At 30.1% G+C, this 20828-nt stretch overlaps 1 protein-coding gene across 1 annotated transcript; it reads right to left on the reverse strand.

Annotated features, from left to right (window-relative positions):
• Nucleotides 1-8926: 8926 nt before the first annotated feature.
• Nucleotides 8927-10347, reverse strand: LOC141659197 (uncharacterized). The gene has a single exon (XM_074465972.1). The coding sequence runs from the start codon at nt 10112-10114 to the stop codon at nt 9515-9517; it is 600 nt and encodes a 199-aa protein (XP_074322073.1). The 5' UTR covers nt 10115-10347; the 3' UTR covers nt 8927-9514.
• Between the last annotated feature and the right edge of the window lie 10481 nt (nt 10348-20828).

Raw genomic sequence — 20828 nt, forward strand, 5'->3', positions numbered from 1 at the left:
AAACAGATGGTCTTGGTGTAACAGTGTCCACCTCTAAAACCAACTTGATTCGACCCTTAAACAACCCCTAACTTGTATAAACTACATACATATAGACTTAGATTTGCATAGATTTTAATTATATACTTATTTCACAGTATCAAAGATCCTGATTTTGAAATTAGTTATGTCACTTTCGCATTGTGCATGATAAGCATTTAAAGAGTTGCAAGTCAATGAATAAATATCATTTTCTACAATGAACAATAAAGAACTTCGAGATTTAAGACAGATGGATCATATGGTATGGAGGCAAGAGGCATCAATAATGTCAATGAAAATTAATTAATTTATAATAAAAGACTATGCTTTAAAAAAACTGTAAACTAGAGACAAGTTCACATACATATTTCAGAATAACCTGAACACCTTTTATAATTATTTTCCTCTCTTCTTGAAAATTCAACTCCCTCTTATTCCATTCACTGATTCACACACAAAAAACACACACAACATCATTCTTGTTCTACTACTTGCTATCTTGCTGCACCAACAAAGGGTTAATATCAAGATTCTGATTCTCTTTCTGATGTTGGAAGGAGCAGGCAAATGGATTCTGGTGATACTAGTAAAACAATTCCTACCAAGGCATTGTCTTGGTCTCAACTAATGCACTCCATCAGGTCAGATACTCCTTTAAGTGTTATGGAACATTCATGTGAATATAAGCTAAGGACCAAGACCAATATTCGAGCTGGAATGGAATCCAGTGTGCATTCTCAAGTTGAACGAGCACATGAACCCGAAAAGGGTCAAATTCAAGATTGTACCAGATCTAGCAAGTACTTTAAAATGGTGCAAGTAAATGAAGACCAGCCAGGGATCGATCATATTCAAGATTTTCTGATATCTATTAAGCTTCAGGATGAGGTGCAACTAAATGAAGACCAGCAAGGGATTGAGCATATTCAAGATTGTATGAGATCTATTAAGCTTCACGATGTGGTGCAAGTAAATGAAGACCAGCAAGGGATCGAGCATATTCAAGATTATATAAGATCTATTAAGCTTCGTGATGTGGTTCAAGTAAATGAAGACCAGCAAGGGATCGAGAATATTCAAGATTGTATAAGATCTATCAAGCTTTGTGATGTGGTGCAAGCAAATGAAAAAAATAAACAAGGAATGGAGCATATGCAATATTGTATGAGATCCAATAAGCATTATGAACTGGTGCAAGTAAATGAACATGAAAATCAGCAAGGCAGAGAGAATATTCATAATAGCATGAAATCTGCACTGCATTACGAAGGGTTGCAAGAACACGGATCTAAGAATCAGCAAGGGATGGAGCATCATCAAGATAATATACGATTACCACTATTGTTGAAACCACGAGAATATGTAGAACATCAGTCAATCAATAATTTTTTGGAAACAAGCGGGTCTGATGACTCTGATGCACTAGAAAAACTTAACCAAGCAGCGTGGATGTCAAGTTGCTGTGATGAATTGTTGGACTTGGTTGAAGATAGAGACCTACAAGGAGACGGAAATATTTTTCTGTTTCGAGAAGTGGCATGCTTAATTGAAGTTTTACATCAGCACGGGGTCAATATTATTCGGAGTGGAGTGGTAGAAGAACTTGAGAATTTGAATCAAAAGCACGTCGACGTAGAAAATGATATAATTCGGAGTGGAATGGTAGAAGAACTCGAGAATTTGAATCAAACGTATGTCGATTTACAAAAAGAACTGGAAATCCACTATCTCGAGGTAATGTTGAGAATATGTGACAATGAAATGTGTGAAGAAGCTATTAACCGGATAATAGGTAAAGCAGAAAAGGGGCAAGTGTTCTGCTATGAATAGTTTAATGGTGAGGACAATATTACAGACACCAATAGTACACATTTATAAATCTTGTTCTAAGTACATTAATAGTACACATTTATAAACCTTGTTCTAAGTACATTAAGAGGTAGAATTGCACAACCAAAGCTAGAGACGGCTTTAGATACTACTAAAACATATGCTATACTCTATATTATGCCATTCGATGATCCTCTTTTTGCTTGAAGATCCTGTTTCCAAAAAAGATTATAACCGGGTAAGCTGCCTTTCGATGATTAATATTCCGGCTATAAATGATCATTTTTTTAGGCTTGAGCATTTGTGATCAAGTATTTGTGTAGCACATAAATTAAAGTTGATGTAATTCTAGAACACATCATTATCAGTCACCACACACCAGTGATAATTTTGCGAGGCATGATGTAAATAGATAATATGCAGAGGTCTCTGTTCTCCAAAAAGTTAATATAAAGAAATCAATAAAACCTCAGGCTCCGGAGTTGCTGGTGTTTGTGGTCTAAGCTGGGAGACTGATTGCAGCAGAATCTTCATTTATTAATCTTGTTAATGTACACAATGCACTACATTCTATTTCACAGCCAAGCTAGCAAATGGCTTGTACAGAGATTATATATATTAATCATTATGCCTTCCCAGCAAACGGAACTCTAAGGCCAAGCATCAGGACTGGGAGATGCGAGACACGGTCACAGGGCTCGTTATGAGCCGCTGGAAATGTTTATGGCTTATGTTTTAGGCATCAAATTAGGAGCCATCAAAAAATCTTAACTTTTGTATTATTGTTGAGTAACTTGCTCATCTAAAACCTTAAGGTGTTAGAAGAAGGCCTCAATAGTATCATATATTTAACACTCCCCCTCATTCGCTGGGAATCGAACATTAATTCTCTCGCCAACCTAAGCTCTGATACCATGTTGAATAACCAGCTTATCTAAAATCTTAAGATGTTAGAGAAAGGTCCCAATAGAATCATGCAATTTGATAATCAAAGTTTACTTATTTTCAACAATTATGTTCAACATAACTTATGACTCAGATTTCAGCCTTTATTCGTGCTTGTTTTTGTTTCTGTCTAGAGCTCCCGGAGTTCAAAACAAAATGATTGTTCCAGGCCCAGCTGTTTCAAATCTTGCTTGTTTGCTGGCTTATAAGTTAACTACAGCTGATAAGCCCTATATTAGTAAATAGTACTTTTTCTAAACTTATTTTGAATTTTTAATTTTTTTTATTAGCTTATGTTTTAAGACAGTTGTTCAAAAATGTTAATCTAAATTTAAAATTCACAAACTAGGATAATTATATTTAAAAATAAAATTATTTAGTTCATTTAAGTAAAAAAAAATCTCACTTATAAGTAAACTTATTCAAACACTTAAATTATGAGTATTAATTTACTTATCACTTTAATACTTATCACATTTTTACACTACCATACACCTCCACTTCACTAGACTACATTTTCTTTTTCTTTTTTTTTTTTTGCTAAATTAGACTCTATATATTTATAATAAAAAGTTTGAACTATCAAGGCACAGCTATAATATTTTTTAGAGCCAGAAAAATCTTAGAAGTGATGCACGAAAATAATGTATTCGCAAAAAAAAATCAATATTTAATTTATAGATTCTTTTTTTTGGAGAGTATATTAAATTTATATGAAAAAAATACAAATATATTTATCTCTATTACGGTAAATGTAACAAGGAAAACGAAAGAAAAAACTTTATCACGGTTAACTTTATAATCTTGTGTGGAGTATCCTTAATTTCATTTCTCTTGTTTTCTGTATCATACATTGAGGACGCATTGAGGAGAAAAATGTTGGGCCTAGATTGGAATTTAATTTGTATTGCAGTTTTGGGCTTATCTATGGCCCTATAGATAAATGTCAGATCTTGAAAAAAGGTCAAAAGATCTGGGTTGAAGCAGGCTGCTTGTGAATAAATCACAAGAGCTGGATAAGGATTTATAGTTCCTGTTTGTAGTTTGTACTTCCTGATTTAATAGTTTAAACAAAATTGTGTGTCCGTTTAGCAAATCTTAAAATTAGTAATTTATAATTTAAATTAAAAAATGACTTATAAATAATAAGTAGATAAATACTTATAAGTAATATTAGCCTAAAATTCGTGCGATACACGGATTATTTTTAATATTATATAATTGTTTTGAATTTAATTTAAGTAAAAAAATTTAAGTTTTGAAACTTATTTATTTGAAATTTTAATAATATGATTTGATAATGCTTATTAATATACACATAGTTGTATAAGTTAGTGACATTACAGTTTTAAAAATAATTTAATGATTGAAATTTTATATTTTTATTGATAGTTATAAGCGCGCTTACGAAAGATTATTATGTTTAATTAAAATGTAAATTTTAGCTGAGATCAATAGTATACGAACTGTCATTACTCTGTTCACCGATCAAATCCAACTAACAATATTCAGATTTATATTTGTTTAATAAGTTAAAACCCGAATCCATGTTAAAATTTTATGTATCATTGGCAAAAAAATTATTTTAGTTTGAGTCCCGTTATATTAACCAAATCCAGCTAATTATATTTATTATTTAATTTTTATTTTTTTTAGCCCAGGTTGATTATTATTTTATTTTAGACCGAATGGATAATATGTATTATTTTGTTTTAGTTTGATGACATTATATCGACCCCGCAAATTTCCTTGCAAATTTTTATTCTTGTCAAAGGTTTGGTCCAATAATATAATATTTTTAGTGGGATCAATATTATTTATTATTTTATTTTAGCCTGATTCTTCAAATCCAACTAACTATATGTAAATTTTTTTAATATTTTATTTAAAATTTGATCAATTGTATAATTTTGTTTAGCCCGGCTAGGTGAATTTTATATTTTATTTTTGTTTTAACGAAAATCATTAGACATGTTATAATTTTGTAATGAATATTTTTCTATTTATGAAAGTGTTTTATTTTAAATAATACTATAATTACGGTGACCAGCCCGACTACGAACAAAACTTAGATTGTTTCGTCTTTAATATAATAGTATAGACAATATAGAAGATAGATAGATTAATAGATAGATAATCAGCATATATTTAAAAGAATTGTGCATAATATTTTTAGAGAAAGATTTGTTTTATTTGAAGAAAATAGAAAAGACAACATATTTTATTTAAAAAGGTATAGATTAAAAAGAATTGTCTAAAATATTTGTAGAGAAAGAGTTGTTTTAGTTGGTGAAAATAAAAAAAAAAAGCAACGCATTTTACTTATAAAGGTAATTGGTTAGATATTAATTAAGTAAGGGCATTTGAGTAAAATATTAAAAAAAATTAAAAAATGTTATGTAATTGAAGGAAGTATCGTAAAGTTTTGTATTTAATATAATAATATAAATAGATAAATAATTCGACTTCAAAAATCAAAATTTTTTTTCTTATTTTGTTTATGTAATTGAATTGTAAGATAATACTTACTTAGTATATTTGTTTTTACATTAATACTAAAAATTATATAAAACAAATATTTTTTAATATGGACCCCGTAAAAAATATATTTACGACAGGTTAGAGCTGCAGGTGATTTTGACTTTTGCTTTGTTTCAAGAAGAGAGGGTTTTGCATTATGAGATTAGATTGTTATTGTTGTCCAGAAGATTTTTGCATTATGATGTTAAGTTATTTTTGTTAAGCAGTTACGAATTTATTGATTGCTAAAGTAAAGAAACTTAACAAAGTCTTTAAGTAAAATAATAATTAAATAAAATAAACAATTAAGTAGTTGAAAGAGGTAATTTATTAGTTATTATTCGCCCGCAAGGGTTGGCTCAGCTGGTTAAAGAGGGTATAATTATCCTCTTGGTCACAGGTTCGAATCTTACGGGAGGAGAATTTATGATTATGCCTCCTGAGTCAGAGCATGTCGCTTAAATGCGGTTTACCTTGGTTCACGTGGTTTGCAGGCTATTACCGAACGATAACGGCTGTGGGTTACCTACGATAAAAAAAAATTATTATTATATTTTATTAAATAAACTTGTCTGTGATATTTAGAGAAGTTTTTTTAATTGAGAGAAATAAAATTATAACGTTTTATAGTTGGTGACGACTTTTATTTCTTTTTCTATTATAATTCGATTACTAAGGGTGTGATATTTAAAGAAATTGTTTTAATTTAGAAAAATAAAAAAGGTAACGTGTTATAATTGAAAATGAATTTTATTTCTTTTTTTATTATAATTCGATTCCTAAGGCTTATACAACTTTTAAGTAAAATAAGGATAATTCAGTAAATTCAGCGTGTACCAAAAAACAGGTACCGTACCAAAATTTTCAATGTTTCGTCTTAAAAAAAATAAAAAATGGAAATTATGAAATTGAAGGAAGTACCGTAAAGTTTCGTATTTAATATAATAATATAGATAGATAAATAATTTGACTTTAAAAATTAAATAATTTTTTTCCTATTTTGTTTATGTAATTGAATTGTAAGATAATACTTATTTTAAGTATATTTGTCTTTACATTAATACTAAAAATTATATAAAACAAATATTTTTTAATGTGGACCCTATAAAAAATATATCTGTGACAGCTACTGGTTAGAGCTGCACATGATTTTGACTTTTGCATTGTTTGAAGAAGAGAGGGTTTTGTATTGTCGAGGAATAGGGATGATGATGTTAAGTTATTTTTGTAAAGGAGTTATGAATTTATTGATTGTTAAAGTTAAGGAGATTAACAAAGTTTTTAAGTAAAATAATAATTAAATAAAATAAATAATTAAGTAGTTGAAAAAGGTAATTTATTAGTTATTGGTGGTTATAATATTATTATTATATTTTATTAAATAAACTTGTATGGAATATTTAGAGAAGTTGTTTTAATTGAGAGAAATAAAAAGGTGACGCTTTATAGTTGGTAACGACTTTTATTTCCTTTTCTATTATAATTCGGTTACCAAGGGTGTGATATTTAAAGAAATTGTTTTAATTTAAAAAAATAAAAAAGGTAATGTATTATAATTGAAAACGATTTTTATTTTTTTTTCAATTATAATTCAATTCCTAAGGCTAATAAAACTTTTAAGTAAAATAAAGATAATTCAGTAAATTCAACATGTACCAAAAAACAGGTACCGTACCTTACCAAAATTTTCAATGTTTCGTCTTTTATATAATAGTAAATTTTATTAAATAAACTTGTCTGTAATATTTAGATAAGTTGTTTTAATTGAGAGAAATAAAAAGGTAACGTTTTATAGTTGGTAACGACTTTTATTTCTTTTTCTATTATAGTTCGATTACTAAGGGTGTGATATTTAAAGAAATTGTTTTAATTTAGAAAAATAAAAAAGGTAACGTGTTATAATTGAAAATAATTTTTATTTTTTTTTCTATTATAATTCGATTCCTAAGGTTAATAAAACTTTTAAGTAAAATAAGGATAATTCAGTAAATTCAGCGTGTACCAAAAAACAAGTACCGTACCAAAACTTTCAATATTTCGTCTTTTATATAATACTAATAGTAATAGTAATAGATAAGTGTTTGAATACTTTTCCTTATAAGCCAGAAATTTTTCTACTTAAAAGAATTAAAATAAATATTTTTTAATTATAATTATCTTAATTCACTAATTTTATATTAGATTAACATTTAAAAATATATATTTAAAGCTAAAATTAATTAAAAAGTAAAAAATTAAAATAAATTAAGAAAAAAATATGTCGTTATTAACATTGAGCAGCTTATAAGATGTAAATTCGACTTATAAGTCGAGTTTACAGACAATCGTTGATAAATACTTATTACTTATAAGTTAATAAACCCCTTATAATGAGATGGCCAAACAGACCCTTCATTTTTGCTGTAACAAACTTTTTTTTAAAAACTGTATCGAGCACTATTTTTTATTTTATATTTTCACAGCTGAAGTTGTTTGGGTTTTATTTTTCAAATTCAAGAAACTTATTAAAAATATTCCGAGCCTTTCCACATTTTACGAGCATAATAAACATGAATAATATGGATATCATTTTTTCTCGAGGTTATCGAAATGAGCTTAAATTGTTTTTGAACCAGTTAAGACCAACTTAACTTTAATTTTTATGGAGATGGCATAATTTAAATTTCAAATCCAAAACATAATAGAGATGAAAAGACTTAAATATCCTCAATGGATGCACATCAACAATTCTAAAAAAAATGTAAAGCTCATTTTGTCTATTTACATTCTTATGCTCTGAATTTTAAAAAATTACTCCGAAATTCGACACTTCCCTTCGATTTTAGTGGTACAGTTAAATCTCTTTAAAGTAATACGGTTGAAACCAATAATAAAAATACACTGTATCTATTATGTAGAAACCGGAGAAAAATATTATTTTAATAAAATTATTACTTTTATCAGCCGGCATAGGATGCTCTTTGTAAAACAATAAGGGAGTAGGCCAAGTCTGGAGTCACCCCCCTTGTGTTGATTAGGTCAATTTTGGCTTGTCCAACACATCCCCCCAATAATGCCTTCCCCCACCCCATGTCTCTTTCCGTTCGTCAACACCAACTAAACTCCCCCCCCCCCTTCCTTTGTCCATAAATTCCATCCCTATCTTCTTTACCCAATTTTCACAACTTGCATTTAGCATAATAATTAAAATTAAATAAATCACAACTGGCTTGCATTTGCTATTACTCTAAATTTTACATTACTTTAATGTAATACTTTATACAATACCCACTTCTCTTTTAAACAATCGACTTCTACTATTGTTTATAATGTCAAGTACCTGATGGCTAACATACCACTAAAAATGACAAAATTTAGGATAATATTCGAAAAGCTTGCTTCCATTCATTCTTTTGTCAGCTGTAAATGCAAATGAAACAGCACATCCATCACCTGTCCCATTCATCTGAAAGCTAATTATCTTTTCTGGGTTGTGATTCATCAAATGGTTTGTGATTCATAATCACTTCTCCTGTATGATCTTGTGAAAAGAAACAGCAAATTATACAAAACTCAAACATAAATTCAATTAGTAATTCATGATCTCTCAACACTTGCAAATTGCAAACCATAATCTTTAAACACAATTTTATTATAATCATAACATAAACTTAAAGCAACCAAGCTGCTGCTGTTGCTGTTGATTTTACATATGATTTTACATAAGAAAACAAAGCTTAGAAATTACAGAGAAGACATCTCAAGAACCAAACACTACATAAATTACCAAGCTGCTAAACAACTTCCCAACATAAACTACTACACCCTTTTTAAGAAATTCATTCTCAAGATTTATTTTTACACACACACCCAAATCATCCATTATTAACAAACAAAGCTTCTTCTTACCAATCACACACACTGCTCCACAATCTCCACCTCTTAACCAACTTTGATTCTTCCCCTAAATAACCCCATACAACTTAGTTATATTACATACATATGTAGCATAATCTATATATCCATAACTTACTTAAATTTTAATTAGATGATAATTCCTCTAATCCACTTGTTTACTACCTCTATTTTCAGATGTTTACTCCTCTCCACTTGTGAAAAAATATCATGGCGAGGTTCAAAACATCTCGAAAACACGAGAATAGCTTCAAATCAAACTAGTAGAAACATAATTCCGACAACCAATATTACCGACCCCCTTTCAATCCAACCTCAACAACCGCCTCAAATCCCTAGTTGCTGCCGAATCATCCACCGTTTTCACACCACCGCCACAATCCTTCTTAAAAAAAGAAGGCAAAGGCAACGAACTCGGTGCTGGAGACGTGAAAAACGCCGATCCAGCATACGTATCCGGTAATCCAAACCTAACCTGTTTCGGAATTATCTTCGGATCCGGACCTAACCTACCGGTTCCATAAACCGTGATTTCCTTGCTAATTTGTTTCGTATCACTTAATTTCACCGCAATTTCCTTACTAATTTGTTTCGCATCACTTGATTTCACCATAACTTCCTTAATTTGTTTCGTATCACTTGATTTCACTTTCGTGTCAAGCGACTCGCCTCTTCGTAATAACGTGACTTGACCTAACACAATCTTAGGGTTTCTAGATCTCAAATCATCATCGGTCGCCGATTTCTTCGGCTCCGGCGACTTTCGCCGGTTCTCCGGCTTGACTGACCGGGCCGGTTTCCGGTTAACTTTCGGGACGCCGTTTCCGTAGTAACTTTTCCGGTGATTGAAGATCGCCGGCGACTCTCTGATGCAATCTTGTGGCCTCAATACTTCTGTTCCCATATCTAAAAAATCAAAACCTAAATATATGTATGTATAGGCGTATATACAGAATATCTGTTACAGATCTGGAGTTGCAGAGTGATTAAAGAAGAAGAAAGGTTGTGAATTTTTGGAGATTATTTTGGTTTTTTTTCTTCTCTACAAAGAAAGAAAGAAAAAAAAAGTAAAAACAAAAACTAAAAAGACTAAATAAATATAGGAGATGATAATATTAAGCTTGAATGAGAGTATGGAAATTGTGAGATGGGTAGTGGAGTCTTTATAGGGGAAGAGAGGAGGGTGGGTTTCGTGCTACTTTCGTTGAACGAGAGACGCGTGAGTTTCGATTTTTCTAGAGACAAAACGTGGAGATATATTATTATCCGGTTTGGTTTTTAAAAATTAAAATTGTCGAAACTGTTTAGTCTTCACCTATTCAACTCGAATTATGAAAATTAGATTTCTATTTTGATTGAAAATAGATGGAATAAAATAAAATGAGATTTGAAATATAAATCAAACTAAAAATACTCGGTATAACCCGTTCATAGCGCGATCAGGATAAGGTAACGTGTACCTAATATTACCCTTGTATTTAAAATAAATTAGATAGACTATTTCCGTCAATACCTTTTGCACGACAAAATAAAAGGAGATAAATGTGTATAAGAAATGTAACATCAAAATACCGAAATCCCCTTATTTTAATGATATAAATGTACTCATGCAATAGAAAAATTATGATCGACCCTTTGTTAAGTATTAGACTCAGCTTATAAAGCTCTAACACCCTTTACTCATTCAGTCATGTCTAATTTAATATCGCATGTGAAATTTAAAGTCATCGTATCCAAACTCAGTTGATCTTGTAACGTAATACGTGATATAACTCTGTCTCTATTTCCCCCAACTAAAATCCTTTTAACTCTTCTAATTGAAATTGAACTATATTTTCGCCTTGAATTTTCAATCCAACGTAAACACCCCTTTTCTCGGTTTCTTAGAAATAAACTCAATACTTGTAACTTTTCTGAAATATATGGCAACATACACATTTCATCCCTTTTCAACATATACTATCAAAACATTTTTCAATGCCCAACATTTAAATCGATAAAATAATAATTATCTGACTGTTAATCGTTTATCACTGTAGTGAAATTAGAAGTATGTTATTGTTGTCATTTATATAGCTTCGAACAAGTATCAAGTATGTAATAAATGTTCTAAAGTTTATATTCCTGTTATGCCCAGATCTTCTTCGGAATGAATGAACAGGCTTCAGTCACTCATGAACTGCCTTCGGCTGCCACCTGAAAGGGAAGAGAATGCGAGTGATTGTCCCTCCGATTCACATCTGGTGTGAGAAGGATAATATAGATGTAAAGTGGTTTAATGGAATACAAGAAAAATAGAGAGAATGAGTGTGTAATTATCTATTTCTTACTTTTCAAGGGGTTTTATAACTGATACCTCCATTAATGTCTCGTCCGTTTCACCTTTATCATTAAGAGGAGCAAATAAGGGGGTGTTTTGATTGAGTGATCCCAACGGTTGGGATGAAAGTGAGCCTCGGTCTGCTTGGCTGACTAGGCCTTTGGTTTATGATCTTGTTGGGCCTTCGGCCCAATGTCTAATGGGCCTTCGGTTGGTGGGTCGTATTGAGCCCATAGCCAACGTGTCTTTGTCCTTCCCTGTCCTTCGGCGGGGCCTTCGGGCGGGCCGATGGACATCAGTCTAGGCTCATCTTGGGGTAAAGAAACCCTATGACGACTGCTTCGGTATTACCTCGATTTTCGTTCATACACGTGCCAAGTATGTGAGTGCATTAATGTGACAACTGTTTGTCACGTCGTTACATGGCTCAATCTCAACCATTGAATCTCAATCGTTTCAATCTGGAGCGTCCATTTCAAAAGCGCCCAAACGCACCCCTTTTGACACCCAAACCCATTTTAGGCGTCTATATAAAGCGTCACACTACACTCCGTTTCTCTTTTATCATTTTCCGGCAGCCAAACACAAATAACAACAACTTATTTCAAGCTTTTCAATCACGGGCAACAACAATTCCACATTTCCCGATCATCCCTTTTCAATCCAACAACATCTTCAAAATTAAAATCAAAATATAATTTGAACAACTAAAATGTGAATCCGTACGGCTTACCCGGTGCACACTCGAAGGGTAGCGGCTTCAGGTTTATTACGATAAAAATAAATAATACATAATATCTTATGTTAAACAAAAGTATATTATTGATCTGTCTTTAAACAAAATTAAAAATGATCCGTCTTTAAACGCCCAAAGTTGATGTGAAGATTATTTGCGACAGCAACCCCGACAATTTGATTGAAATTAGTCAGTCCATAGAATCCACCAGTCTTGGGAGCCAAGCAGTGAGATAATATGTTGAAAAACATATTACATTCCTTTGGAAGATGACTTTTGTTGAAGTGCTTAGAAAAATCGTCATTCCCTGTCAATGTGCTTCTTACTGCTCTGAAAAAGCTGAGTAATTCCCAGTCTTCTGGAATGTCATCAAAATTATCACGAGGTAGTTGAAGATGTTCATTTAAATCGTCTTCTGTGTTTCCGATTGTAACATCACCAATAACAAAGAAAAAAGCTAGTTGTTCATCATCAGAAGAGTTTGTAATTGTTCTATGCACATGCCTGAGAAGCTCAACATTCAATTTCACGTTAGTAGATAACGCGAAGCGCACAATAGAGTGTTCATTGAGAAAATGGATCCATATCTCAAAATATACCATTTTAACTGGATCACGTTCAATAATAGAAACAAAATTTATTTTTGGAATCTGAATATTATCAAAATGACAACAGAACGAGGCCGAACAGCTAGGCTGAACTTGAAAGTGACTGCAATTTTTATATTTATACCTCATGAAAGTTTTTGCACTAAGTCTATCTTGGAACTTCATATAGTGAAAAATTTTCATTATCAAAAAATCATTTTTGCAATTTTTTTTCAATTGCAACAATTCCACCTTTCCCGATCATCCCTTTTCAATCCAACAACATCTTCAAAATTAAAATCAAAATATAATTTGAACAACTAAAATGTGAATCCGTACGGCTTACCCCGTGCACACTCGAAGGGTAGCGACTTCAGGTTTACTACGATAAAAATAAATAATACATAATATCTTATGTTAAACAAAAGTATATTATTGATCCGTCTTTAAACAAAATTAAAACCAAACTAAATATAGTAAGTTTGATTTTGGTCATTCGAGATAAAACAAAATTTGATCAAATTATTTGGAACCGTATACTATTGATCCAAACTATAAATTATTGTTTAAATTAAGGATATAATATTTTTTCATAAACACACGTAGAAATAATTATAATACTATATATTTTAATTAGTAACATTTTATTTTTAAATTTAAATATCTCTAAATAAAAATATCAAATATTTATATGTATACATATAATCATTATCAAATCACATTATATCAAAAATTTGAGTAAACACGTTCTGCATTTTAAAAATTTCAATTCAATTTATAATTAAAAATTCATATTATATTAGAAAAATGTGTTACATCACACGATTTTTAAATTAGTAAAAAAAATATCATAACTATCAAGAATCAACCAAATACTTTTTCTAGCTAAAACACATTATTTTTTCTATTTTTTTTACAAAACCTTCTTTTTTTCTAAAATTAACATAAACAATTTTATTTCAGAAAAATAAAATAATTATATTATAATTATTAATAACCAATAACGTTTTCAACCACGCATTACAAATTCAATTAAAATTAATAGCATAACATCACCGGTGCAGGACGTTTGAGGAGGGACTTGGGAGACCGGGTGGGGCGTGGGTCCCGAGGCGTGTTTGGTTCTGTTCCTGACGATGGTAATGGGAGGTGGTTGTCGTTTAGTGCTTTTAAGTGTGGTTATAGTGGGAAGTCATGTCTTAACGTCGTTAGTTTCGGGTGACGAGAATTATTGGCGTGGACCCCATTTTGCGGGGTCGGTGTAATATCTTTAACAGCTTTTTGTTGGCTGGTTTAATAAGAAAAAAATAGAGCTGTTGCTTGGGGTGGGGCTTGCCGTGCAACTTGCATATTAGCATGCCCGTCTTTTGCTAGGTCTGATATTAACCAGACACGTGTGAATTCTTTTGCCGTCTGATTGATACAGTATAAATTTAAAAAAATAATCAAACTTCATGAGGTTAGGAGGGACTTATTATACTTTCTGATTCTGGATTATTGGATTTGTTTTAAAAGTCAGTCATTAATGAAGATTAAATGCTGATTAATTGTTGTTCAGTAAAAAATGAAGTGATTAAAAAAATTTCAGATTAAAAGTCAAATTTTAAAAAAATTGGTCAAGAATCAGAAAAAATCAGATTAATCGGTCAAAAATCGGACTCACAAGTCAAATATTAAAAAAATATTGAATAATTTTAAAAATTAAATAAATTAAAAAATTTAAGAAAAATGGTATTCTAGTACACATAGTTACTATTTTAAATGGTTAAATATTGATTTTTTTAATTTTCATCTCAAATTGATCTCAATTTATAAGTTAGATCTTAAAATTTAACTAGCATAATATGCTAGCAATTATAATGTTTTTAGTTATATTCTTATTTGTAAATTTTGTATAATGTCTAAAGTATTTATTTGTGTATCATTTTCATCCAAGACATTACTAAATTACACAACGTTTCCAATATAGCTGATTAAGAAAAATATATATTCTTGTTTGTGTTGCATAATTGTATTTAATGAATGAATATAAACATGGTAGTGAGTGTATGTTTAAAATGAAACAAATAAACTTAATATATAGAATGTCGTTGGTATGTTTACAAAGAAAAAGTTAAAAAGTAACATATGTTGAATAAATAGTTAACCAAAAATTTTGAATTTTATTTAAATAAACTATATAACTGGTCTATATTATTACTGAGTTATCTACTAACTTACAATTAACTTACTCAATTTAAAAAGATAAAAAATGAATAACTGAATTCAGAATTATTTGCAATCATAATATAAAATAATATAAAATTTACTCTATTGTTAATAAAAAATATTAGTTTTTGAAATTTAACGTATGTATATTTGGAAAAAAGTTAGTTTTTTTTACACTACTCTTAACAAAATAAGATTAAGTTAAATTTGTCAATGTTACCATGTGAATTATCGTATGTTACATTTCTTAGGAAATTACGATAATTTCAATTATTTATATGTTAAATATATGATTTATGTACATGTATAATCATTATTAATATATAGTGAGGCAGTTGATTACTTAAATAATATGTATTTATAAATTAAAATTATGTAATAAATAAATTACAATAATTTATATATGGTATTCACATTATCACTAACAAACAATCCATATCTATTTTTTACACGACCGTGTATCAATCATGTAACATAAAAATAAATTATATATTTTAAGACTTATTATTGATGTTCATGATTTTTTTCAAGAATTTGAAGGAAAAATTGTAATTATATTGTTATTTAAACTATTTTTAAGTTTCTTTCATTACAGCTTTAATATTTTTTCATATAATAATTTGATAATATTGTATACTATTCTCCAAAATTAAATATTTTTCAATTCGATAAAGTTTTTATAAATATTAGTTGAACCGATTAATTCCTTCAAATTATTGAACAATATATATATTTTTTAAATAGTATAAAATGTATTGAATCAAATGGTACAATATAGTATAGATATAACTTTTATTTGAATAATTCAAAATATTAAAATAATTCAAAATATTAAAATAATTTAAAATATTTGTACAATATTATCTTGATCAATAAATATTATTTATCTAAAAGAATTATTTTTAAAATGCTAGTTTTTTTAAAGTGAAAAATGATAAATAAATCGATTTAATATATCATCGTAGTTTTAATAAATCTCGTGAGATCTCATATCAAATTTCAAATATTTTTAAAATCGGGACAAGTCCCAAAACACTCTTGCGTTACCCGTAAAGTTAGTAATTTTAATACAAATAATCAATTGACTTGATCATATAAATATCTCAAACACATTAATTTATATTAATATAATATATCAAAAAATTTCACATTATTGGTAAGATATTTTCGTCGAACTTGTAATTTAAATTTATTAAACGTAAAATGTGACAATGTTTTTTGGCTAGTCATGTAATCAAAATTTGAGTATTTTTTTAAAAATGGGTCAAATTCAGATTTCAAATTCAAAATAAAATAAAATTCATTGACTCGTTATAATTCGAAATTATCTAAATATTTCATACCAATCTAGATTATTTATATATAGGCGATTCTATTTTCAATATTTTCTTTAAAAATTATATATGTACATTTTAATTACTTTTTATAATAAAAAATATGTTAAAAATATATGAGATATATTCTCAAACTAAAAAATAATAACAAATAAGATAATAATCCATTTATGTACTATGCCTAACTTTATATTTGAAATTCAGTTCTTTAAAATTAATTGTACAGATATTCAAGTAACTATCATTTTTTTTGCGGAATTCAAGTAGCTATCTTTAAAGTTAAATAAAATATTTATTTAGCACACTTACATATTATATTTATGATAAAAATCAAATGTGATAATATGGTGTAGTGGTACGAGGTTGTGTAGAAAAATGAAGTAACTTGAGTTTGATTCTCGCAAAACACAACTTTATATAAATATTAAAAATAGGGGTAGTTTAGTTTTTTTAATGAGATTTTTTAATTTTAAAATATTATCCACTTGTTGTGCTATTATATATAGAAGAGATTTTATTATAATAAATTTACATATTTTAAATTTATTTGTATAAATATATAGAATAATTATATAATTTAATATATAAATATTAAATTATTCTCAATTAACAATTACAATTAATCCCCAATTATTCGAACGTGTCTCTATAAACTAATTATAGTTTCCGATTTTTAACATCACAACAGTGATTTCAACACGGGGGAATGTGAATAGTATTTCAACCCTTACTAACTAAACTTTTGACCCCTATTCACTTTGAAAGATTATGGTCAACTTCATTTTTGGAATTACATGGCAGGAACGCTTTTCGTGTTGAAATTCGAAAAAATAAAATAGAAATCTCTTGCTACGCCTACATTAAATCATAAATCTTATCTCCTGGAGAAGTACCTAATAATTTACATGCGTTGTCTCGTGTATGTGCATTGAACTAGTCCAATTCATATTCTAATTTGTATACATGTTGCCATATTGTAATGCGATTAAGTAATTAATGCTGATTTATATTAACCATTAGAAATCTATTCTAAAGATTCATGTCCACCATATAGGTGTACATCAAGGCGGATCTAGCAACGAGGGACACGTGTTCCCCTTATAATAAAATTTTACATTTTTTTATTATTAAATTTTTTGAAAATATCTGAAAGTGTCCCAGAAAATTTAAAAATATAAAAATGTATTCATAAAATATGATCGGTGTCCCCCGGAATATAATTCTTGAATCTGCCCCGATGTACATCAGAATCATAAATCACCGGGAAAAAAAAATTATAATCCCACTATCAATAAACGATTATACTACTTTTATTTTAACATTTGCAGGTATGTATGTGAACACATATAAGTATTCTCTTGTTCAAAAAAATATATGAACTCCCTTATCATTGTGCAATATGCTGCTCCCACTTCACGACTATTACTATAAACAAAGATAATAATTATAATCACATTTTAACTTGAAAAATCTTGCTGAAATAAAAGGTTTTTAGATTTGTAAATTTGATTTTAATTTTTGGACATCGAACACGTTCTGGATTCAAAGAATTGGATGGATAATTGTGTGGAACATTTAGATATCAGGTCTATCGAAAATATGCATATAATTTGAGATAAGTGTTAGCATCCGACAAATGTCACGGGATAATATTGATAACTTTCATATATTTAGGTAAATATTTGTTTATATTTCAAGGAATAACCAAAAACAAAGAAGAAGAGTAAGAAAGATTTTGTTATATCATATATTTCAAAAGACTACATTATATATCACCTATCTAAAATGTAACTAAGTGTGACTTTATATAATAGAGCCAATACCTACTATACTACAATGACTAAATTACCCTTCTTTTTATTTCTCAATACTCCCCCTCAAGCTAATGAGTGAGAACAAAGTAAAACTCTTAACTTGAAGATATAAACTTGTAGAAATCAAAATCATCCAAGATGTACTGCCTGCTTGAGTAGTCCTGGAATATTTTCAAGTGCACATCCTGCTTCAACTTAACCTCTTGAGTATCCTAATCATTAGTATCAAATTATTTTCATTGTTCTGTAGTGTTATGTACTTCAGTATACTGTTGGGTGCATCCTACACAATGTGCCACTTGACAGACAAACATCCAACCCTTTCACCTTGTTGACAATTTTCGAGACTCTAGTTGTAATTAACTGGTCCCAACATATCCGCAATATCAACAAACATGCCACTACTGTTAACCAAGAATTGGAGAAAGAAAGGGCAGCCACCAGACTTTTGCTTCGCTTCTTTGATACGTTGCATCAAGCTTTAACTTTACTTAAGTCCTCACTAAGCTTACCATGAAGGACACTGGCTTTGTTTGCTTGTTATTAGAGGATAATTGCTCACAGAGCTCATAATACCAGCCAACTTAACGCTATGCAAACTCAACTGTAAATGCTTACAGAGTTCAAAACAAGCACGAGTACTCAGTCACTTCAATAGAGTGACCTCTCGGCTTCAATAATATCAGCCAACTTGACGTTATGCAAACTCAACTGTAAATGCTCACAGAGCTCAAAACAAGCACGAGTACTCAGTCACTTCGATGGAGTGACCTCTCGGCTTCAACAATATCAGCCAACTTGACGCTATGCAAGCTCAACTGTAAATGCTCACAAAGCTAAAAAAAACACGAGTATTCAGTCACTTCAAATGTGACCTCTCGGCTTCAACAATATCAATTAACTTGACACGACGCAAACTCACTAAAGAGCAGCCAACCATAAAAGGGCACACCCATAAAGGAACAAGCTCACTAAAGAGCAGCCAACAAATACCAACAAAATGCTGGAAAAGTTTACACACCGTAATATGTGGCAGGCCCCTTGGAGCAGGTGTAAAATCAGAGAGCTCAAACTTTCCCAGAAAATTGTGATCCGCAGACTGCCTTGCTCTTTTACAGAGCTTTTAATACTTAATTCCTGCACAAGAAGTTCCATGGCTTTCTCTGAGGCTTAACTCTAGGTTTTCCGCCATTAATTTCCACTTCTGCTCATTCCGTTTAGCACTATCATTATTCATGATTGTCCTAGTACAAATCCACTTTTGTCCATACTTGGTCACATAAAATGCATCTAAAGTTTCATTCCCCTTTTTCAGCTTCATGAATTGTTGAAATACTCAACAAAAGCAAAACCTCGATTACGACTTGGAGTTTAAGGATCCTTTATATGCTCAAATGTTTTGCCCCAGGACCAACGTCATCGATTAAATTTTTAACTTCATCGTCAGTCAAGTTCTTTGGAACATCGCCAATAAACAATCTGCATTTAGTTTCAGACAGTGAGCACCTCAAGGTCCCACCCTTATAATCTTTACTATGCAACTGTTCAGTTGCCTTTTGTGCGACATCCTTTGTGTTGAATGATACAAAAGCAAAACCTTTATTTTCACCAGTATATTTATTCTTCATCGACCTTATCTCAATAATGTCGCCCACATAGTCGCAAAAACCTCTTAACTTTTTTTTCGGTAATACCTCTTGGAAGAGCGCCAATGAATACTTCAGAACTATGAGAAAGAATATCAAGAAGTTCAGCACGCTTCTGCTTGTTTTCGTCATCCACAAGTTTAGATGGTTTACCTTTATCTTCAACAGACTCATATGCATTATTAATTTAACGGTTTATGTCATCTTTAGGTTACTCCTTCCCATAATTTTAACTTTTCAGATTTTCCTGTTTGTCTTGTACATCATCACTTCCTTCCTCCAACTGCATCATTCATCTCTTCATAATTGTCATCATCAAAATCCACATGGTTTTTAACTTCTGCCTCTGCCTCGTCTGCCATCTATCAGTCTCAACTCTAGTGCTTTTTATACAGTAGCTGCACTCTAATTCAGCCAAATTCTTCGAAAAGGAAGATAGAGTGGAGAGTTTGTGTGCTCCGCGCTTTTATCTTCTTTTTTTTTGCAATACCATCACCGCTAACTGCGGTAACATCCCATTGCAAGCTTCCTAAAAAGCTTCATTAGCTTGTGTCCATCCAAACAACCAACTGTTAGAAAATGGAAAGTTTGAGGCATATTTTATATATGTTCTTGATATGATTTCCGGAAACTAACACTTGGAGGTTGTTCCTTGACATGAGAACTTAAACTTTCATATTTGGATCTAAGATATTTTCTTAGTGGAATCCATGAATATATTGAGACAGAGTTGCTTGTTTGAAATGGGTTATGGGGATTTTGTCCCACATTGGTATTGTAAAAGAAAGATATTGAGTTTATATAGCATTTTGTGTTAGTGTTGTTTACAACTACTAGCATAAGTGGAATGCTTGTGTGGCCTAGTGCTAGTGGGAACTCTTATATTTTTCTTCTCTATTACAAGTTTAATTATTTATATTGATTATTTAATTATTAATATAAAATATATTGAGTAAGGATTATTTTAATCATA

This window comes from Apium graveolens, chromosome 5, assembly GCF_009905375.1.
Source record: "Apium graveolens cultivar Ventura chromosome 5, ASM990537v1, whole genome shotgun sequence".
NCBI classification, from domain to species: Eukaryota; Viridiplantae; Streptophyta; class Magnoliopsida; order Apiales; family Apiaceae; genus Apium; species Apium graveolens.

What these genes read in the sequence shown, in the direction of transcription:
- LOC141659197 (XM_074465972.1), bottom strand. Translation starts at nt 10,114, where the DNA reads ATGGGAACAGAAGTATTGAGGCCACAAGATTGCATCAGAGAGTCGCCG.